Source organism: Zootoca vivipara, chromosome 6, assembly GCF_965207765.1.
Source record: "Zootoca vivipara chromosome 6, rZooViv2.hap1.1, whole genome shotgun sequence".
Taxonomy (NCBI): domain Eukaryota; kingdom Metazoa; phylum Chordata; class Lepidosauria; order Squamata; family Lacertidae; genus Zootoca; species Zootoca vivipara.
Genome location: NC_142589.1, coordinates 26164384 through 26187562, shown reverse-complemented (window position 1 = coordinate 26187562; position 23179 = coordinate 26164384). Strand labels below are relative to the sequence as shown.

Below are 23179 nucleotides of genomic sequence, written 5' to 3'. Positions count from 1 at the left end.
AGCTGACAGGCCACGTGTGTGATGTCATACAGAGTCTGGCGTTACCATGGCAAGTGATTTATTGAGGTTTATTGGGAATGAATAGATCAAAGGCAACTGGGTGACAGGCAATCAATCAGCCATCAAATCAAGGATGGCAACAGGCCAAGGAAACTCTGCTCCAGACCCAGATCTCCACCCACCCCTTGCCTAAAAAAAAAGGGGCTGCAAAAATAAAATGTAAGGGGTTTGGTGTTTTGTTTTTAAAAGGAAGGCATGGAGGAAGGAAGAAGTATTTGTTTTGCAAACCTGGCCTTTCCACACACAAAAATATCCAGTTTGCAAATTTAACCAGAGATGGTAAATAAAGTGGACCAGTTTCTTATATTTTTTTTAAAAAAAAAGTTGAAAAGGAAAAGTATATGGATATCCTAAAAAACAAACTCTGGCAAGTGTAAAAAGGAATGTAAAAAAAGATTTTTGACAACCATCTAACAATATCCAGAACCGTTTCCCCCCATTTTTTTCTTTGCTCTGGTTTCCTGTGCAGCTTGGTCTTATAAATTAGAAATCAATAGCGTAGAGGGTGTCAATTGAAGTGCCCATTCAGAAAGAAGAGGGTGTCTGGTGGTGGTGCCCCCCTCTCTCGGTGTCACCCCCAAAGGCAAAGAAAGAAAGTTGGGTGAAGGAATTTTATCCACATGGTCCTAAGCGTCTCTCTGTGCCGCCTGCCAAAGCATCTCCTCTGGCACAAGAAACCATAAATAAATAACATTTGGGGTGAAAAACTGGGAGAGGGAACCAGAAACGGCCCTCTTTGTACAAGTCACCCAGATGATGCACAGTTCAGGAAAGTGCCCCAAAGCTACGGAATCCAAGAGTCTCACCCCCAATAAAATCAAAAGTAAGGCGCTGAGAGGGTGGCTATTCCCACCAACCAACCCCCACAACCCCACCCTGCTTCCTAAATCATGGGAGAGAGAAGGAGCGAAAGAGAGCCTGGCTAACCAACGGTCAAGAAGAGAGGAGCGGGCGTGCAGGGCGGAATCTAACCTGGAGTGGCAGATTCTGGGAAGAGAGGATGTGGGGGGAGCGCCTGGCTCGTACCTGCTGCGCGCCGGGGCGCTTGCTGTTTCCTCCTCGGCATGTTGCAAGGCAGCGTCCGCTGGCAGCGCCCGGAGGAGGCGGCGGCGGCGGCGAGGAGGTGGCGGAGGAGGTGGCCGGCTGGGGGCTGGGGGCGAGCAGAGTTGCTTCAGCCCCCCTCGATCCGGGTCGGAGGAGAGAGCCGCTCCAGGCTGGGCTGCCGCTGCCGCTGCGAGCTTTTTGTTGTTGTTGCTGCCGCCTCTGCTGCCGCTGCTGGGCATACACGATGTGCAGGAGGAGGAGGAGGAGGAGGAGGAGAAAGAGGAGGCGGAGGCAGGAGCAGCAGCCGGAGAAGAGCGCGCAAAGGACAGCCCTGCTGCTCGCGGGAAGGAGGGAGGGAAGGAGCGAAGGAGAGAAGGAGGGGGGACTTTGACAGATCGCCCCGCAGCAAGGAGCGCAAGGACTGGGGCCAGCCCTGTGGAGGCGCCCTCTGGGGGAGTCCTTCCGAGGGGAGCCACCCCCAGCCCGGCCCGACGGCGGCGCCTCCTTCTTATCCTCCTCCTCCTCCGGTCTTCTTCGGGGAGCTCACGGCATCAAGCGCCCTCCGGGGTTCCTGCTGGAGCGGTCGGCCAGCTCTTGGAAGCGCCGCGCGCAGCCTTGCAGTTCTCCAGCCCGGCGCTCCGACGGCTCGGCGAGCGGCGCTCGGAGGGAGCGGCGGCTTCTCCGGCTTCGGCGGAGGCAACAGGCAAAGCTTGAAGGGAAAAAGAGATGATCGCAGCGTGACTCCAACTAGTCGCCGGGGAGAGGGAGAGGGAGGGAGAGGGGGGCGCCCATCACCGTTGCCGCCGAAGCTGCCGCTGCCGCCTTAACTCTTTGCGCCTCGCGTGGCAGCCGCCCAGCAACGCAGCGGGGGCCACGCGCGAAAGAAGAGCGGTTGGGAGGGGGGAGGCAGCAGGAGAAGGGATTCCCCCTCCCCAGATGGCAGCCGGGAGGAGGGGGAGGGGACAAGGAGGGACGGGGGGAGGATCCCTCCTCCTCCAACCCGTCCCCTCCCCGCTCAATTCAATCCGCAGCCTCGACGGCGCCCATCAGCTTAGGGGCGAGTGATCTCGAGGGTGCCCAGTCTGCAGAAGAGCGGGCAGGGGGTTGTCTCAGATGCCAAGCTGCCCAAAGAAAGCAGGGGAGGAGCATGCGTCTTCCCCTACCCAACTGGTGGGCCGTCCTTCTCCCCCCCCCCCCACTTCGCCCCAGCCACCACGCGTGAGAGTTCTGAAGGCTACCTTTTGGGTATCCCATGGAAGTCCCTGCCCGGAGCCTGAACCCCCAGGAGTGGCCGAGGAGGAGAGGAAGAGCGGCTCCTCGTCCCGTCCCACAGGTGAGACTCACCTTTCCACGTACACACTTTGCTCGGGCTGCATCTCCTAGGTTTCTACCCACCTCCGCAACCAGAGGGAACCCCCGGGACAGCATTGGCAGGACCCCCTGTCCCCCGTCCCAGTCAGAGCTCTTTTGGGGAGCAGGAAAAATACCTGAGACTTCTCGTCCCATCACCCGACAGGAGTTTGGGGCCCCCACCTCGGTTGGGCTCTCCGATCCCGCTCCTATTACAAACCCCTGAGGTCGGGAGGAAATCTCCGATCTAGGCCAACGGGACAAAGATGGGGATACCCCCAAATCCTAAACACCCTCTCAGCCCCCGTCTAAACCTCTCCTTTGGGTCTCCCCTTATCCCACCTGGATCAAGTAACTTAGAGAGGAAGCCCATCTAGTGAGCTTCAAAGACCACCCACCCAAAGTCCAGATCCCTTCCAAAGATCCCCACGGGGGATTCCTAGAAAGCTCCCATTTCTTGACCACTCCACCCTATGTTGCTCCAGGGTCCCAATCCCTCCCCTTCTCAGACAACTCCCTCGAAATAATCCCCCTTAAACAAAAACCCCATGGCTTAGATTTCCTTCTCTTTTTCTCCAAAAGGGAGAAATAAGAAATCCATCATCTTCCTTCCTCTCCAGCTCGGAGGAGAATTCCTCCAGCAAAGTAAAGTCTGGGAAGTGCGTGGAAGGCATGCGGATGGGGGTGGCTGGCAGGCGGGGGGGGGTGGTTAGCTGGGAAGGGGTGAGCCAGAGTTCTTCCAGGCAGCCTCTCCCGCCTGCCCACCCCTCCTGAAACACGGCCGCCCTCTGGTCATCCAGGCCTTGACAGCAGATCTGTCAAGGGAGGCCAGCGGGAGAGGAAGGGAAAAGGTCTGCCCAGCTCTGCTATCAGGGGTGCTTCCTGCCCCTGTCCCTTTCAACCACCGCCAGGCGCCTCTAAATTCACCCCCACCATTCAGTGGCAGCACCAGGGCGGGAGATTCTGGGATGGGGGGGGGGAGAGAGAGCACAGAAGGGGCAAAGTATTTTTCTAGGTTGGAGGACTGTGCCAAAATCTCTGGAAATAATAATAATAATAATAATAATAATAATAATAATAATAATAATAATATAGCAGCATGGGTCAACGGCAGGAAGCCAGCAACGGGGGTGCAAACTCTTTGTTAGGGGGTGCAAGCCCCTTTGAAACTTGACCCTGCTGCTTTGATCAGGGGTCCTGGGACTTAGGATTCGTGAGTGTCCATCAACGTAAAGGAAGGGTTTTTTCGAGGGCGGGGGGAGGAGGAGAGAGGCTTGGGAGGAAGTTCCACCGGAGTCGGCGGGACTTGCATCCGAATAAGCACCAGCAGGAGCTGCGTTGCACGTGCAACTCTCCCCTGCCCCACAGCAAAACACTCCACCCAGGACCCAGCATTAAAAAGAAAAGAAAAGAAACAGCAGCGCCCCTCCAACCTCTTCTCTCTCTGGGGCCCACAGCATTCAAGCGCCCCTCCGGAATTCACGCCCCCCTCTTGCATTGCTGCTTCCCTGACTTACCAGCCTTCCTTGCTGGGTGCTTTTTCAGGCTCCTGCAAGCATATATCCAAGGTTTCCGGCTTGCAATCCTCTTTCTTGCTGCAGGGGGGATCCACTTTAGAAGCTCGCCCCCCTCCCGCCCCCCCACCTCTCTCTTTCTCTTTCTCTCTCTCTCTCCTCTTCCTGCCCTCCTTCACGTCTCTGTCCTCATCTTTGCAAAGGTCCCTCAGGAAATCTTTGCAAACAGTACGGGGAAGGGGAGGAGAAAAAATAATAATAATAAAGACCAGCTAAGCTTGGTCCATTGCAAAAAGAAGCAAGCCTCCCAGATTGTCTTCTTCACCGCACATCACACCACGTACTTCTTTAAAAAAATTATTATTTTTTTTTTAAAAAGAGGCTCTTTCAGTCGCTCGCTCGCTCCCACCCCGCCTTGCAAGTCCAAGTTCATTGGTGGGGGAAAGAGATCTAGGAGGGTGGGTTTTTTAAAAAAGAAAAAGAAAAAGAAATCCCCTGCCAAAAGAGCGCTTGGCGAATCGATGCGCTGCGCGTTCGATTGGGTGTTCCTGGCTTGCAATAAGGTACGGCAAAGGGAATGGAAGGGAGGGAGGAGGGAAGAGGGGGAGCCAGAGAAGAGAGGATGGACTCTTAACTGCGTTTCAAGTGCTTTATGAACATGGATCAGAAGGTAGAGCCAAGCACCTTCTCGACTGCCAATTGCACCCCCTCCCCCTTTCTCTCTCCCCTTTTCTTTGTGTGGCTGAGAGATATTTAATAACAGCTCCCTGCAATGCCCGGGCAAGCGCCTTGAGACCCAGATCCTTTTGCTTAAGCGCAGCAAACATCAGTAGCAAAGAATTTTCCTCTCTCTCTCTTTTTATAAAAAATGATGATGATAACAATTTGCGTGTAATCTCGTGCTTTTTTGAGTGGGGGGGGAGAGTGATCTCACTTTTTCACAGTAAGGTTTTTTTAAAAAATAAAATAAAATTAAGAAACACACTGCAGTCTGTCCTAGTCTTTGAAGATTTTGGGATGCCTCCCAAGACCCTCACTCGGTACAGATGTTTTCAGATGTTGGGATTTTTCTGTGCGGGGGAAGGGATTAGGTACTTTCTCTCTTTTCTATTCTTTTTTTTGCATTGAAGAGTAGCAGGGGGAAGGAAAAATATGCTGCTGTTGGATGGTTTCCTTTCCCTTTCCTTTTTTAAAGACACTGTAAGAAAGGGAGGTGCGTGTGTGTGAGAGAGAGACGGTCCCTTAGGATGAGACACACACATACACACAGAGAGAGAGTATTTTGCAGTCCTCGGGAAATTGCCACCGCCAGCGTGGGAGAATGTTAATTCTCTTGCCCAGAAGCAGAAGAGGGTGAGTTGTCTTGTCCAGGGTCGCTGGGCTCCATTGTATTGGCGTTGGCTGTTGCAGGATCTGGCCACTGCGAGAGGCGGTAAGGGCTTGCTTAGCAAACCCTTAGCCTAACCCCTAATAATAATAATAATAATAATAATAATAATAATAATAATAATAATAATAATAGGGAAAACATTTCCTCTCTGTGCTTTGCTGGTGAGTTGGTGGCGGGTTGTTTGTACCAGGAATGAGTGAGCTTTCTATTTTATTTCCCGCAATCCCGGTGCTCCGAGTTCCCTCTGCTTCTCTGGCTTTGCATGCCGTTAGATCCGCCCCAACATCTGTCCATCTCCCCCATTGGCGCATCCATCAGTGTCACCCGGGATGCGCGCGTTGCAACTGCAAGCGCCGGGCAGGCGGAACGGGAGGCTGGGAGATTCCGCACCAATAACTCACGCGCGCGGAGCAACTTAGGCAGGGAAGAAGGGGTCAGCTTGCCTTTGCAGCAAATGTGAACGCAAAGTCTTGAAGCGGCGGCGGAGGGGGGAGCAGAGAAACAGAGACGCAACAAACTCCGGAGAAATGGAGCAGCTTTCCAAAACGCATGCTTGTCAAACCGCATAAAAGCGCACGGAGTTTGCGTGCTGCAAAAACAGAGAGCTGCACACGATCCTAAAGGGGAGAATGCGTGGGTCTCCAAAGCAAGGCGAGCGCGCGCAATTGGGACTGTTATTATTGAGAGTCTTTGCTCAGTGTGAGAATCACTCGTGGTTATTAGGGTTGTTTTTTTTTTGGTGTGTGTGTGTGTGTGTGTGTGTGTGTGTATTTGTGGGTTTTTCCCCCAAAGGAGCGGGGATACACTACTATATCTGGGTTAGACAAGATGTACCGGTAGCTGAAAGCCGTGAGGACAGAGATAGAGGCCTCTTTTGCAACCCGAGCGGGGGAGGTTCTTTAACTTTTTGCACCCAAGCAAAACTTTTTCTTCCAGGCCACAATGCTTTAGAATTAGACGAACGGCCAGCTAATAGCAGTTTTATTGGCCAGGAAGGAAGGCGGTTTTGCGTGCAAATGCGTAGTATGTCAGAATTTTAAACCTGGGGGTGGGGAGAGAAAGGACCTCCTTCTGACCTCCCTCCCCGCTCCCGCTCCCGCTCCTGCCCCCGCCACAAATAATGTGGATCCTTCTCTTCATTGGATTCACTTCCCCCTGAGCTGAGTGTCGCATCAGGAACCCCTGGTGTGTCGGAAGGACCACAAGGACCCAACACAAACTTGTGACCCCACCCCCACCCCAACCAATCTACTCCTCTTTCTCTAATCCTATTCTTCTTGCATCCTGACGATGCCATGGACCACTTTCCTATTAAACAGTGGTCCAGAATTGGATGGATGGAAGGATGCAGGGGAATTTGGACAGGAAGAGAGGGGCAGTACAAGTCTTCGAGCCCTTGCAGGTCTCCCCTACCCATTCACCCACCCACCCACATTTTCTCTGCAGCTATTAAATTAGAAAGACCTGAATTTTAGCAAGGCAGGCCCAGTGAAACTGCTTCTTGAATTTGCAGGGAGGGGATATTCCCCCCCTCCAGCCAGGGTGCTAGGTGTAAATAGAAAAAAGAGAGAGAAAACCTTGAAACCTTGATCTTCCTCCCCCACGTATCAGAAACAATATTCGCTTTCTTCTTCTTCTTTTGGTACAACCAGAGAGCTATAATGTAAGATGGGAGGAGAGGGAGGACTCCCTTTATAATGAGTCTTATGGAAGGCGCTGGAGAATTTGGGCTAACAAGTTTGGCTTGTTCTTGGGGGGGGGGCGCTTTATTTCTTTTTGCAAAAAAGGAGAATCTCTTGATGGCTCTTTTCAGAAACTAGGAAAGTAAAATGCAATTGTTTTAATTAATGTGTTGCCGTTTCGGGATTGGGGGATGAGCATAGCATTTCAGAGAACTTCGGTAGCTCAGATGGAGAGAGATTTTTTTGGGGGGGGGGTTACAACCTTTGCACAGGTCTGAAACTAAGCAGTATGCCAAACACGGCAGTTTTCATATAAAACCTCTCTTTGGGGGGGGGCACCTGCCCCCGTAGGGAATCACGTGTGGTAGGCTTTACACACCTATCTATAACTGTTTATATTTATTTATATTTTCTTAAAGGATCTTTTGACATTTTTTGCTATGAGAAGTTGTCGTTTTATTAAACAAAGCAGAAAATATCCTACTGGGTTGTAACGTCACAAGAAAGTTGACTTCTCAAATGCACTTTTTTTACATAAAATAAACTTCTTTGTAAAATGAAAGCTTGATTACCAGTATTCCTAAAACGGTCGTAATAACATTGGGAAGGTTGGTGATTTTAGCAGAATTAGAGGAAGGACGTGGCTTCCGAAAAGATCAAATCTTCCAAGGAAATTGCCTCCTTTTTTAGCGGCAGACAATTTGGCAAGGATGATCTATCCTTAGGTATTTGAGGCGTGGGTACCAAACTGGGCATGGCTACGCAGACGCAGATTTGCCACCGCTGCTGGCTGGGACCAGCTTCGTAGAGGACCTGCGTTAGTTCTTACATCTTTTCTCTTGCTGGAAACACAAACAGCCAAACACCTAACCTCCCCAAGTCCTTGCACTAACCCGGTCGTTTTGCGTTGAACGTCATTAGGAAGGAATCAAAAGTTCACCCAAGAAGTATTGCGTAATTTGTTTGTAGAAGTGTTGCTTAGGCCTCGAGTAATAAAACTGGGAGTAAAAAGAGGGGGGGAAGCCCTACATTTGCCAAGGGCTTAAGGGAACTTGAGGATCTGATCCTGCAAAGAGGACAGGTTTGGCCTGTGAGTGGAGAGAGAGAGAGAGAGAGAGAGAGAGAGAGAGAGAGAGAGAGAGAGAGAGAGAGAGAGAGAGAGAGAGAGAGAGAGAGAGAGAGAGAGAGAGAGAGAGAGAGAGTGAGTGTCTGGGGGCTGAAAATCTTTGCAGAAATATCATTGCAGAACAACGTCAGGAGCAAAAGTAGTCGTGCTGTTATTGAGAAGGCTGCAAGGAGATGATTGTGCGCGTGTGCCTGCGTGTGTGTGGCGGGGCCGACCTTTTTAGACTGGAATCTGATTCCTACCATCTCCCCAAGAAAGTTTGCATTTCTAGTATTAAGAATCAGATACTCATTCTTAAATAGGCTGTGAACCCTTCTCCCTAATAGTGTGTGTGTGTGTGTGTGTGTGTGTGTGTGTGTGTGTGTGTGTGTGTGTGTGGAGAGAGAGAGAGAGCGCAAGCATACTTATATCTTGCCTGTCTATTTAAACAATCAACTTGGTAATAATTTTCCCCCTCCTGTGCCAACATTTTCTTTTGTTCTAAGGTGAATCAACAACTAGTTCCACCCCTCCCCCGATTTTAATTGCAAGTTTAATTTTAATTTCTCCCAAGGGAAGGAACAGAAAATATTGGGTGTGTTTCCCCCCTCCCTTCCTTGACGAACAGTAAGGAAGGGTGAAATGAATGTACATAAATTATGAGGGGGTCGGAGGTTTTTTGAAGGCTTGGAAAAAAATACACCCCCCCCCTCCCATAACTCCTTCACTCCTTCCCAATGACATCCTTCAGTTTTGTTTTGTTTTGTTTTAAGGGTGGTGGAAATATTGGTGGGGAGGGGAACTAGTTGGAAAAGTAATCATTAATCCTGAAATGTGGGAGGCGGAGCTCTGGGGGAAATTGGCACAAGTGCTATGAAACAGCAACAATAACAACGTTTTTTCTTTTGGAAATTACTTGTGCGTTTCCAGAGCCCTCGGATACAAATTAAAAAGAAAACTAAGTTTGTTCATTTTGGCTAAGAACCTTTTCTCGAATGTAAATTGTTTTGGTAAGCGAATTTGCACGGCAGCAAAGTTTTCTTTTCTGTATTCCAGCAACTTTGCCCTAACGAACCAGATGTTTTGTCTGTCGAGCCTCTAAAGCGGTGGTGGTTATAACTCCGACAGTTTTTAGGGTTTTGGTTTTTAACAGCCCAGAAATCCAGAGCTTGGAACTTTTAAAAACCGTTTGCAATCAGCATGTGGAGAGGTCTAGGGGGGCGGGGCAGGTCTCAAAAGACTTCCACGTCGGAAATGACCCCCACAAGCCATTGATCTGGAGAGTCTGAGCAATTATTTAACAACCCCCTTTTCCACCTTCTGCTGGTCTTTGCAAAATAATTGTTGTTGTTTTAACTCCTGTAGGTTTTGCAAACGGGCTCAGCAGTCCTGCAAGGAGAGGAAAAGTTCGATTTTACGTATCTCATTTATTTATTTATTTTAATTGGGAATGTTGCTTGGATTCAGTGCCTGCCTTGCCTCTCTGGATTACTGCCATTCCCCGCTATCTTAAACAGAAAAAGAAAAAAAGGAAGAAAAAGGAGGCGATGCTTAAAAGAAACCCAATTTTTCCTCTGTATCAGATCCCATCTCACAACCCTCTCCAGATTATTTTTCCTGTCATCCCAGTCACTTTCTGGAAGGAGCTGTTGCGAGGTGTGTGCGTGCGTGTGTTTGAAACACCAAGCGCCTTAACACAAACACCACACACACAGGAGAAGCTAAACCTGGCCAGAGGCTACAATTGGCCAGAAGCGCTTCTGGGCTTCACACTGCCTTCTTGAACTAAAGCGCCCAGTAAATCAGTGCAATGGGGGGCCAAGTCAGAAGAGCCCCAGATCAAGGGATGGCCAATGAAAACGGTTTGCAGAGCAAAGGCAGGTACTCGCCAGTTGCCCACGACACCTAGCCAACTGCGCTCAGGCGCGCCACACACCCCAGCCGGTCTCTGGACTTTTGCGCCCAGGAAAGGGCGGCGGCAACGCCGCGTCTTGACCTCCCTCTGCGTGTGGCTGTTGTGGAAAAGTGGCTCTTACGCCTTCCCGATTCCCTTTTGCGCCGTAAGGGCAACTAGAGAGCATCACGCACGGACACGCAGCTCTCCAAAGAGTCCCAAGGGGATGGATAAGCTTCCCTGGATAAGTTTTCTGCTCTCATCCTGCTGAGGCCACACACACAATATACTGTACATAGGCATACACATGCGCGCGCTCTCACACAAACACACCCTTTCTGGAAGAAGGAAGGGGGAAAAGATGACTTTTAAGCACCACTTTTCGAGGCCGTCTCCAAACTCTTTCCTAACTGAGGGCATCAAATTGGGGGTTGGGGCAGTGCAGATTTTCCAGGTGGGGAGTTTGCAAAACCTCACCTGCTGCAAACCCTGTTTTAGCTGCAGCTGAAGGTATATATTTTTTCTTTTAAATCCACTAAAGCCGACCAGGTTATTCAACCTGGACCCGAGCTTCAGGAATTTTGGATCCTTAAAAATAAAAAAAATTGTTTGCGCCCGCTTCCCTCAATTTGTAACTGGGACGTCCTGTTCTGGGTTGATCGCTTTCCAGCCTGAACACAAAAGGAGAGAGCGCTCAGGTTTTTGTTTTGTTTTTTTTGTTTACTTTTTTGCAGAAAGCTGGAAGCTGCAGATCGTTCTCTCGCCGGAGAGAGAAGCAGTGAAGAGAAATCTCTGCAGAAGACAATTGCCCATCGCTTGGGAAGAAATAAGTTAACGCCTGGCAGAGCCGCGGTGCGCTCTCGCTGGGCAGCGGGAGGGAGGAGGAAAGACACGGATCCTGCAACGCCACCAGAGGCGACAGCAAATGCTATTTATATTAAGCCATGAGAGATTAGTCAATTTCACACACCCTTAGGAAGTTTTTGCTAGCGGACGCCTTTGCATAAATGGGATTGCTCTTTTCTTTTTTCCTTTTGCTTGCTTTTTTTTTTTTTAAAAAAAAAGAAGGGCAAGCGCAGCAAGAACCACGAGCAACGTTTGTGGGATCCTGGCTCAGGATATTCAGATCCATCTATGTATTTATTTTTTAAAAAAAATAATCTATAAAATATACTCAATAAAGCTTGGATTCGCTTAAAAAAGAAAGCACAAGTCATTTGATTGCATAGCATAAATGGTGTGTGAGAAAGAGAGAGACTAAGAATTCATATTTTCTTTATGTCCACGTCTTTGACACACCCACCCACTAACTCTTTCTTTAAAAAATGTGCTGTTTTCAAACGCTTCTGTGTAAAACAATTAAAAAAATATTTTGGCACCGATCCACTAAAACGAATAAGTCTCACTTATTTTGGTGAGAGTTACGCATGTGCTTAAGCAGGGCGGAGGCTCTAGCAGTCCCAGACAAGGATGGGTGATTTACAGCAAGACAAATCCTCCCCCGGCCCCACGACCCTTTTCCCTTTCCTTCGACGCTGGGATGGTTTCGCAAGAGAAACAAGACGGTTTCTCTTTTGTCTAGGACACAAAAAGCAAAGGGGGGGGGGCAGGCATTTCTGGATTCCAAGACAGACATCCGTTAGAGAAGGCGGTGGATTCGACGGAGACCCCCCTCTCTCCCCCTTAGCACACGGTGGTGGTGGGGCGCGCCACTAACTGCGCCTCCCTTTCCAGCACGGTCTCCGGGGGGGGGGGGCTTAGCAAAAAAGTGGAGCTGTCAACAATTAAAAACATCTTTTGTTGCTCGATGACTTGTTTTGCTTTTCATTGATGAGAGGATTAAGACGACTCTCCTGGATGTTAACTGTCGTGATAACTATCCTTTAGGAGAAGAGGTGAGGTGTGTGTGTGACCTGATGCAAGGGAGAAAAGAACATCGAAAAGCCTGCTGGATCAGGCCAGTGGCCCATATAGACCAGCATCCTGTTCTCACAGTGGCCACCCAGGTGCTTGTAGGAAACCCGCAAGCAGGACCCGAGCCCAAGAGCCCCGTGCTTTCCAGCAACTGGTATTCCAGGAGTGTTGCTGCCTCCAACTGTGGAAGTAGAGCATGACCACAGCGGCTGGCGGCCATTGATAGCCTTATCCTCTTCCACGAATTTGTCCAACCCTCTTTTGAAGCCATCCAATTTGGTGGCCATCAGCGCTGCCTCCTGCGGGCGCGAGTTCCGTAGTTCAACTACGCGCCGCTGCGCAGAGGAAGGACTTTCTTTTATCCGTCCTGAAAAGAAAGGAGAGGGAGGGCACCGGAGCAAGTTTGCCCTGCAGAGTTGTGAGGGAGAGTGACGCTCGTTTAAACTCTTGCCTTTCACAGCTGTTAAAGGTGAGGGGTTTCCTGCGACCCTGCAACAAAGTTTACGCACACTGCGAAGGCACCAGCTGGTCTTTTTTGCAAACTCGTTTTGGCGCAGGGCTTGACTGCGACCAAGAGCCGCAGCAAATATTTGGGATCCCTTGGCCCCTTTTCAGCTGCTGATGCCCAAGCATTAACCTGGGAACTTTTGCAAGAGAAGTGAGCGCGCTCAATCCCACCCCTCTGTGCTATGGTTCCTTCCCCCAAGAATGCTTATTTCTGATCATGAAGAGGTGCCTGGAGCTAAACCATTTTACCATTTGGGGCCGGGTGCTGCTGCTGCCACCGCCTAGATGCACATTAAGAGAGTTCTACTAGAGGCATCTTTGCCTGTGCTGTACACACCCATTTCGTTTGTCCCTCAATTGTCTGTGGTTAAAGAGTGTACAGTATAGTAGTTGAATTGCTGTTGTCACCTTGCCAGGGGCAGCAAATGTGTTGCCTGCCAGTTGCTGTTAAACTAAAAGTCCTATCATCCCTGACCACTGTCCATGCTGGCTGTGGCTCATTGGAGTTGTAGTCCAACAGCATCTAGAGGGCATCACAATGACTGCCCCAATGCCCCCCCCCTCACGAAGTCTGTTTGCCACAGATTCCCCACTGTGCGGAATACTTCAACATTTTGAAAAACAAACAAACAAACCAGAGCCTATTTTCAGGCTCACCAATGATGGAAAAACACTTTGTACATGCTTAGAGACATTCCAGCATTACGACAACCCTTCCAAGGCTGTTGTCCCCAATGCTTCATGCCTAAACGTATTGCTCACCCTTTCCCCACAATGGATGAGTTCTGATTGTAAACTCAACATTTTAATCTGTAGTTAATGAATGAATCAAATCAATGGCTATTAGTGCTTTCAAACTTTAATTGAAGGAGCATCCCATGTACTTTAGTCCAAAGCATCACTTACACTGCCTGTCATTCACTTCGGCTGATCACCATGCCATATGAATTAAAAAAAGGGCCCACTTTATTCGTAAGAAATTACAAATGTCTCGGTTGGGTCTGAAAGCATTAATTGATTAATCAGAATGATGATTTGATGAGTTAATTAACTGCAAATTAAATCATGCTTTCATAGAAATCCTATATACTGGAGAAAGGGGGCGCGTTTGGCAGTTAACAGGAATGACTGAATGAACCTGAGCACTTATTCACAATGAAAAAAAATATTCTCTCATCTACCGAATGGGTTTTAGCAAACAGGATTTTAGGGAAGAGAAACAGAAATTACTCGCTTCCCAGGATTTTCTGAGTATCTGGATTTAACACAGTTTAGGGTGTGTGTAAGCTGGTTAAATAGCTGCCGTCTTCTTTAATGAGTCCTGGGGGTTGCAGTGCAATGAAGGGGGGTGACAAGGACTTTTCTGACCCTTTAACAAAGCTACAGTTTCAAGCGCAGGGGCCAAGCCATGGAAAAGCTGAGGCTAAGGTTGCCAACATTCCCCCCTGGAAGGGCTCTTCTGCTTTGTATAGCTGCATGACGCCATCAGAATGTCAGCAGATGAAATATCTCCCAGCATGGGAACACAGAAGTGAATTTCCATACATTATGCAACTGTTAAATACTGCTAAGTGCTGTGCTGACATCTCGAGAAGTTTGATTGCACCATCTCCAGAGCCCCGTTTAAGCTCTAGTATCTTGCATTCATTTATTAATCCAATTCAACTGTAATTTTAGGTAAGTGTTTTGAAGGTGGCACCTGGAATTGGGCGCGTGTGTCCAGTATTCGATTTTGATCCATACAGGCCTGCCCCACTCTGGAACAGGGAGGAGGCTGCACCAAGGCAGAGTGACATCCTAGACACAGCCGCCCCTACCATTAGGCAGAGTGTAGTGAGTTCCTCAGACAGCTTGTTTTGGATGTCAAGAAGGGACGGCAACGGTATCTTTGTTAGTGTAAGTGACAATACAACAATAAGAGGTGATTGTGGGATTTTAACTTGGCCCTCCTCAAGTACTACACACTTTGATTTGGAGGAGGGAGAGGTGTTAGAGTTCTGCCTCAGGCAGCAAAATGTGTTGGACCTGCCCTGATCATACATGGGGGGTGGGTGGGACACATTTTGAAGAACACGAGTAATCATTAGCACTTCAATAGTACACCAATGCCTGGTCTACATGCACCGCAGAATGAGATAGTAGAATTGTTCGCTGAGAAATACTGCTTTGCCTATGGTCACTTATGGAGCTGTATGATGGGACATTTGAACCAGGCCCTCCTGGCTCAGCATCTTCTGTACAATACCACACTGGCTCTGGTTGAGGGCAATGACTGTTCACAGGAGGTTTGGAAGGAAGCTGATCATGTTTAGAGGGAATAGTTTGCAAGAACACTAAACTCAAGCTCCTTCATCATGGGCTTCCAGAAGTGTCTGGAGCCCACTTGTTAAAATAGGATACTGGATGAAATGGACCTTTTGTCAGACTGGGGTTATATCCTTATTCCAGAGGGGCAGCTGTATTTGCTCCATCAGGCACTAGGGATGGGCAAATCTGTCAATTTCTGTTTCTCCCTCTTTGTCATTTTCCCAATCTTAAATTCAATTATCCACACTTCTACATCCATTTGAAGTTTGTTTGTTTTTGCTCATGAGAATTCACTATTGTGTCCTCCTGCATCTTTGCCTAATATGCACATTTTTGCAAAGCAATTTCCTCTCATTTCCCCCATATGTTCTTTCCACCAATATATACACATTTCTTAGCACATTACTTGATCAGAGAATTGCATTGCAAAATCCAGAGCAGTGCAAATTTTGATGTTTCTTATATCGTCTTATATTGTTTCAAAAAGTGTGAATAAGTTAGACCCACCTTTAGACGTGAAGTGAATTGAAATTCTCCCACATCCCTATCAAACGCAAAATGGTTTTGGGTCGCCTTAAAGACTGACAAGATTTTATGTTTGCAGAAGCTTTTGCAGACTTCCATCCAATGGTGTGGACTCCGGTCTACAAAAGCCACAAAACAGAGTTCATTAATGGTTAAGTCTTTAAGATGCTGTAGTTTTATGTCTTATGTTCCTTTTCTCTCTTTAATTTCCAATGATTGCCACTAAGGCTATTATTGTTGCAGCTTTTGTTATTGCACACAATTTCTTTTCTTTCTTAGGGTAAAGATTGAATTGTCCCACAAATCCTTTGCGTGGTGTACCAATTGACATTTGTCCCTGCTCGCTCAGGGACAGCTGAAGGATTGGAGCAGTAACCTCGAGAACTTTGGGGAAAGCGTTTCTCTACATATTTTTGTTTGTGCTCATTAGGGTGATAAAAGCAGGACAGGCGGTTTCATTTTCCCCGTTAGTTGTGACTACCGTTCGTGCCATTCAGGTCAAACGCAACGTGGAAAGTAAGAAAATCTGACACCATCATTGATCTGCTCTCCTTGTACTCATGTCATCCCCGTACACTAGAGACAAAGAAATGTGGCTTAAAAATTGCAATTAACCAGCATTGGGGCAGGTGCCTCTCGTTGGCTATTTATTCTTTTCAAACTTCATGTCGTCCTGGAAGCAACACTCATTCATAACATTCATTCATCCTTCCAATAAAAAGCAAACAAACATTGCATGTACAGATTGCATGTGTCTGTCCATATTCACCTTCTTTATAAAGGAAGCGAGAAATTTGTGTTTAGTGCCTTATGGTTCCTCACAAAGTTTGCTCGAGTCTTGAATAAATCTACCCCCCTCCCCATTTTAAAAAGCATTAGCTTCCTTTCAAACATTCCTTAACCTTTAGTGTTTTGCAACTTGATGAAAAAGAAAAGGTCGATTTGTTCAGAAGGGATGCGTGTGTTCTATAATTGTTCCAATAGCTATGGAGTTTTGGCCTTCCTCTGGACTTTTGCTTTGCTTTTTAATTTCCACAGGAGCTGTCTCTGCACCCTCCCTTACACACACACACACACACACACACACACACACACACACACACACACACACACACGGGTTGCCAGACTCAATAGAGGACAGGACTTCTGTGCCTTTAATTGCCCTGCTCTCATTTGAGCCTGGAAACCTTAAAGAGAAACCAGCAGACCCTTTGCTTGGAAATTAAACAAAGGGTCTGCTGGTTTCTCTTTAAGGTTTCCAGACTCAAATGAGAGCAGGGCAATTAAAGGCACAGAAGTCCTGTCCTCTATTGAGTCTGGCAACCCTAACACACACACACACACACACACACACACACACACACACACACACAATTTTCAAATCAAGCCCTGCTCCAGGTGCTTTCATTTAGGTTTACTTCTCAAGGGGTGGTAAATCTGTGACTGGGTTCTGTGCTCCAAGTGTCCCTGATAAATCACCGTTCCTTGCTTTTTAAATTTTCAATTTTTTGCCTTTTGGTGAATGTCTTGCTAAATTTGGAAACTGTGACCTGTCATTTTTCAAGGTTTTGCTCCCTCCTTAGGGTTCTAAAGGGTAAATCTCTCAGTGGGGAACTGAAGCCCTGAAGCTCTTTAGCAGAGCATATGCTTTGCAGGCAGAAAGCCCCAGGGTCAACCAGGAGAGGGCCCTGCCTGAAATCCAGAAAGTCTGCTGCCAGTCAGGATAGGATTAGGATTCCAGTGCAGTGATGACCCTATCTTGAGTCACAAAAAGGTGTCCACCTCAGGCAACCGGTGCTAGAGGTCAGGAAGGAACAACAAAAGGCTGGGGGATAGAGCTGAGTGGGCCATGTTGCCTGCTGCCACTGCTGAAATAGATGCAATAAATAAGAGCAGGCATTCCCAAACTGTGGCCCTTCAGATGTTTTGGCCTACAACTCCCATGATCCCTAGATAACAGGACCAGTGGTTGGGGAAGATGGGAATTGTAGGCCAAAACATCTGGAGGGCCAAAGTTTGGGGATGTCTGAATAAGAGATTAATACATTTTACCATCCACCATTTTTCCAAGGAGCTCAAGGTGACATACATGGTTCTCCCCACATCATTCAGCCCCCCCACAACAGCCCTATGAGGTAGGTTAGGCTGAGAGGCAGTGAGTGGCCCAAGGTCACACCCAGTGAGCTTCATGGCCAAGTGGGGATTTGAACACTGGTCTCCTGGTCCCTGTCTAACACTTTAACCACTATACCACACTGCCTTAGTTGGTATTCCTTGAAATGGTTTGGGGGCACCACCTTCCTTTTGCCCCAAACTTTCTTGAGCCAGCCCTGTGGCAACAGAAGGTTGCATGTGGAAGGGCGTCACATTATTTTTCAAAGGTGTTTGCAGGGAAGTCGTTGGGTTCTGGGCCACTCATGCAATATGTCACCCCTTAAAGTTCTGGGTAAAGTGGTAAGATAGGAGAGGACTGTAGCTCAGTGGCTGGACACCTGCTTTGCAGGCAGAAGGTCCCAGGTTCAATGTCCAGAAGCTTCTCCAGGGAGGGCTGGCAGAGACCCTTGCAAAAAGCAAGGGTCCAGTGTGTGAATGTAGGAGGGGTCAAGCGCTCCTCTTTAGCTATGAGAGGTAGGTTACAAACACACCTCTGTGTTTGTCTGCAAAAATGTTGGTGGTGATGCTCCAGATGGCAAGTGGGGGCTGACGGGATTGGAGGTGCTTCCATTAAAAAACGGAAAGACCCAGCACTTGAAAAACTGTGTTCCCTCACATGAAGCTGCCCAGGCTCTGAGAGCTTAGAGGGAAGCTCTTTTTTTGATCCTGTTACCCTCACAGGCACACTTGGTAGGGATGCAGGAGAGAGCCTTCTCAGTGACTCCTCCCAGGCTTTGGGATTTCCTCCTTACAAAGAACAAACCCACTTTATTTAAAGATTTTCCATAACTTTGATACATCAGATTGATTATCACCATCTTCCCAATAAAAGACTGTCTTGTTCCAATAGGTTTTTGGAAACTGACTGTTTCTAAGGAAAGGGCTGGCACTGCAATGTTTTTACTGTAATGATCTACATGTTTTAATAGATCGTATCTGTGTGCAAGGCCTTTTTTCCCCCAGCCAGAACTCGTGAGAACTCAGTTCCGTCACCTCTCAGGTGGGTGCCATTGCCATTATAAGAGAACAAGGGAGGCATTCATGGTGAGTTCTGTCACCTTGTGTGTATTATTATTATTATTATTATTATTATTATTATTATTATTATTTTAAAAATTATTGCTTCCCCCATGTGCCCTATGTTTTTAGCTGTTTCTATTTTAGCTGTAAGCTGCCTTGAGTCCTTGTCAGGGAAAAAGCTGGCTGGTACTACTACTACTACTACTACTACTACTACTAATATCCATGCACTTATAAAACTGGATCTCAGGAAGAAGGGTTATGGTCTAGCCCAGGCATCCCCAAACTTTGGCCCTCCAAATGTTTTGGACTACAATTCCCATCATCCCTGACCACTGGTCCTCTTAGCTAGGGATCATGGGAGTTGAGGACCGCAGTTTGGGGATGCCTGATCTAGCCTTCTCTCTTCCACCATTTTTTCCTCTATATGGAGAGAATCTTAGGAGCAATCAATATGTCCGTCCATGCCTGCAGTCTCGAATGGTGCAACCCAGACACAGGCTTATTGCCTTAGTGAGAACTAGGTCAAGAAAAGCTGGACTGGGTTTTTTGTTGTTGTTTTTGTTTTGTTTTAAATGCTTTCTGGATTGACATGCCTGCTATAGAAGCCCTTTATTAGATGGCTTTTTAAAAATGGTGACCGAATCAAAATGTTTTCTTTTTGTGAAGTTCGGGAACTGGGCAGGTCAATGAGTGCTCTCTTGGAATCAGGTTTATTTGCACCTGCCCCATTATGCAGAGATACTGAATTGAAGTAGCAAGGAGATGTTACTTTGCAAGTAGGATATATATATAGGATATATATATACTGTATAGATATACATTCATTTCCTTATGCATTCCAAACAAAAGCTTAACAAATAAGAACCACGATGATGCTAATAACATAATGGATCAGGGGCTTTGGGGATGGAAGGCATATACTGATTTCCATGCACAAAGATTAGCATCAAACAGAATTTTACAATTGCCTGTGTAAATTCTTTCCTGTAATGATAAGAATGCACCTCGGAGGTGTGGATTTTGATCCCAGATACAGATGTGGGTGCGCGCACTTACACACACACACACCACTCTGCATCTCACACAAGGTGTCGTGGATACTTCTGGAAGACAAGCAGCTGCAATAAGAGAGATCAGAAAAGGAGACTTAAATTGATACAATTAATCCCTTGGAAATACAGCAAGACTATCTTTCCTTATTCTTGCACAGTTCAAACATCCAGAGAATATGCTTAATTAAAATTTGGCTATACATTTTTAAAAGATAACAAAAAAATAAAAAGAAATGGGCTAATTATATTGCTCTGCATTCTGCTATGTATTTTTTTTTTAATAACATACTTTTCCAGCTTGGTCCAATCCCAAGAGATGCAGTTCCTCATTTATAAGAAGGTCCCTGGTGGGATTTTAAAAGGGGGCTATCTTATAAAAGGAAAATATATTTTGAAAGTGGTTCCTTGAAAGGATCAGTGGCATCCGGGATGTATCTGTGTCCAAAATGTGCATCTTCCAAACATGCAAATGTTTCTCCTCTAAGGATTTCCCATCTTGTCTTCAAATCGGCGAAGCAGGCTGCTGCCTTCAGCTCTTCCTCACAGTTCCCCAACTATCGTAAATAGACGGTTTTGAAAATTTGTTTTATTTAATGAACTGAAAGGTTGAGTCTTCTCCTTTGCGTATTAACTCCCCCTAATATATGATGGTACATATTAATGGTCGTTAACAAGCTAAATGCTCTTTTTCCACAGAAAGCCCACAGGAGAGAAAACGAGGGGGAAAATATCCCCTCATTTGAGATAATTTCACTGAATCGTTGCTGTGTTCTCCCCTCAGGGCAAGGTGAGACGTGTCCTGGAAATATGTTCGAGAGAGGAGAGAGGGCATCTAGGAGCTGAGAGCGAAGATGAGGCAGTCTTCAAAAACTGCTGGCCTGGGAAAATCCAGATTCTGAAGGGAAATCAGTTTGCAGTCCTATTGGTTTGGGGCCATCCCCAGAGAAGGCCTTCCTTCCTCCTTGCAGCATCTCAAAACCTTTCTCCCCTCCTCCTCCTCACTGTTGGGATTCTCCTCAGGTCCCTGTTGCCTTTAGAATGGAAGCAGAAGGTGAAAAAAATGGCAGCACTGCTTGGAATCTTAGGCCCCATCTGCACTATACATGTCTCCTCCTCCTCCTTTGGCAATCCTTCGTAGCTGAGTACAATTGTGTTCCATAAACACGGTTTTAACAATGAGTCTGTAAGTGACTGTGGAGGCCAATTCTGGATCCACACGTCCTTCCACAGTGGGGACATTGGTTAAAGCACAATGAGCCCCCTTTAAACAGACATGGCTTCACCCAAAATATTCTGGGAGCTGTAGTTTGTCCAGTTGTTTGGAGGCCTTGTTTTCTCCTCCCAGAGTGATGACTCCCAGAGTCTCCTGGGATGAGGTATTGATGGTTAATCTATTCTGGGAACTGTTGCTCTGTGAGGGGAATAAGGGTCTTCTAACAACTCTCAGCACCCTGAACAAACTACCCTTAATAATCTACCTTTCCCAGCATTCTCTGAGGGAAGCCATAACTGTTTAAATCAGTGGTTTTCAACCAGTGTGCTGTGGCACTCTGGGGTGCCTTGAATGTGGTCAGGGGTGCTGTAGGGAGGGTGTTCAAAAATGGGTGACGTGCTCTGCAGGCAAGGGGCAACATAACTGGGCTCCCGAACCCCACAGGGATGCCTCTGAAAGAATGTAGTTGGTTAGGGGAACCATGGACTCGAAAAGGTTGAAAACCTCTGGTTCAAAGTGTTCTCATAGTGGTTTAAATGGATGGTGCAGATGTGGCCTCAGATTACAGCAGCACACTCTTGCTTTTAAGTGGCTACAAAACCACAATCCCAAGGTGTTAACCGAGCCTTAGAAACACACAACCAGAATTCTACCACCGTATTTTAATTTTTTATTTAAAAAATAGTCAATGAAAGCCCTCCTTGCTCATTCACTGCCCCCAAAGATGACCAAATGTGAATCCTATTGACTTCTGGGAGAAGATCTAAATGTATGGGAATACAAACAAATGTCAATAAACATTTAATGTACTATTCAACTTCCATAGCTGGTTTTTGTTATTGTTGTATTTTGCCTGAGTAACACATCCTAAATTAGCCTCAGATTCTTCTTACGGGGAACATTTTGTGGCAACTTTGCAAATTATTTGCTTCCCTTCTTGTAACCAGGTTGCCAGTTCTGTCAGGCCTGTAGTATACAGTGAAGACGGCAACTGAAAAGTAAGCTGCCTTTAAAGAGATTTCCCTTTCCATCGTGCCTCAGAAACCAGTGAATAAATATCCCTTCCTTTATAGATTTAGACTCCACTCCTAAGAGCAGCTTGGCAGTTTGGTTTCACCCAGAAGAAAGGAATCACATCCTCGAGTGCAGCTGATAAGAGCAACAATTTACAAACGCAGGATCTGTTATGCAGAGAAAGCTTTATTGCCGTGACTCCCGCGCGTTACGTCCGCAGCACACAAGGGTTAATCGCTGGATCAGTTTGCAGCTGGTGGGTGCTCCCTGGGGAATCTTAGCAATAGACTCCTCCATGCAGACGGGGTCAGTTTTGCTATCTTCAGGTCAGCAGGTCACATGATAAAGGAGCTCTGAAACTTCAACTCCTAGGAGACACAAGTGCCAATCCCATTTTGTGGTCTGCTGCTGCAGGGCTCTCCTTGTGGTTTTCGGCTGACTCCATCAAAATGCATGCATAGCCCTGCGGCGTATAATTGGAAAAGAGGGATTTTCAGAGTTGCAGATCAGACTGGGGTTTTCTCTGCTAGCTCATAAGCAGTGAATGGTCCCTGGGAGGATTCCGTAAGCTTACCTGCACTCTGCTCTGTCTCCCTCCATCATTTTCTGCTTCCACCTTTTAATGGCCCTGTGATAAACTTTGAGTTGTAGACAATAGGAGAGCAGTTCTTTTGACCTAAGGTGAACATAAGGACATAAGAAGAGTCCTGTCGGAAACCTGCAAGAAGGACCGGAGCGCAAGAGGCATCTCCCCTCCTGTTGTTTCCAGCAACGGCTATTCAGAAGCATTGCTGCGTCCAACTGTAGAGGCAGAGGCTAACCACTGTGCTGGTAGTCATTGATCACCTCCTCCATGAATTTGTCTAATTCTTATTTTAAAGCCATCCAAGTTGGTACTGTCTCTTAGCTTGTGGGCAGCAACAACAGCAGCATGGTTCTCTCTCTCTCTCTCTCTCTCTCTCTCTCCCCCCCCCTCTCTCTCTCCCACTCTCCCACTCTCCCACTTTCCTACCCAGAGCTGGTCCATGACATTTTGCTGAATCGTACTTTTTCTATGGGCAGATGAATCTTTTTTAACCACTGGCAATGGGATGGCACCCTCCAGCACACCCGAGAGCAGCATGCACGGCACCTGCAGTTCTCTCCTCCACCACCTCCCTCCCATTCCCTGCCTCCCATTCCCTGCTGCCCAAGGCAGCCTCATCACTCTGCCTAATGGCAGGGCAAGTCCTGGTCCTGCTTCAGTTGGAGGCTCACAACAAGAGTATACCTGAAGGAGCGTCTCCACCCCCATCGTTCTACCCGGACACTGAGGTCCAGCGCCAAGGGCCTTCTGGCGGTTCCCTCGCTACGAGAAGCCAAGTTACAAGGAACCAGGCAGAGGGCCTTCTCGGTAGTGGCACCCACCCTGTGGAATGCCCTCCCACCAGA

At 47.5% G+C, this 23179-nt stretch overlaps 1 protein-coding gene and 2 long non-coding RNA genes across 3 annotated transcripts in view; 2 read left to right on the top strand and 1 right to left on the bottom strand.

Moving 5' to 3' along the window:
• Positions 1-1451, bottom strand: part of TSHZ3 (teashirt zinc finger homeobox 3) — a 105140-nt gene extending 103689 nt beyond the window's left edge. The window contains exon 1 of the mRNA XM_088671839.1: positions 1087-1451. Within this exon, the coding sequence (XP_088527965.1) occupies positions 1087-1126 (40 nt within the window). The 5' untranslated portion in view covers positions 1127-1451. The remainder of the gene's footprint in view (positions 1-1086) is intronic.
• A 361-nt stretch (positions 1452-1812) lies between these two features.
• LOC148685289 (uncharacterized) lies at positions 1813-11431 on the top strand. The gene is made up of 2 exons (XR_015950497.1): positions 1813-2437; positions 10774-11431. It is a non-coding gene; the product is annotated as an uncharacterized LOC148685289 (long non-coding RNA).
• A 5192-nt stretch (positions 11432-16623) lies between these two features.
• LOC148685288 (uncharacterized) lies at positions 16624-21551 on the top strand. Its single transcript, XR_015950498.1, has 2 exons — positions 16624-18490; positions 20303-21551. It is a non-coding gene; the product is annotated as an uncharacterized LOC148685288 (long non-coding RNA).
• Positions 21552-23179: the final 1628 nt, after the last annotated feature.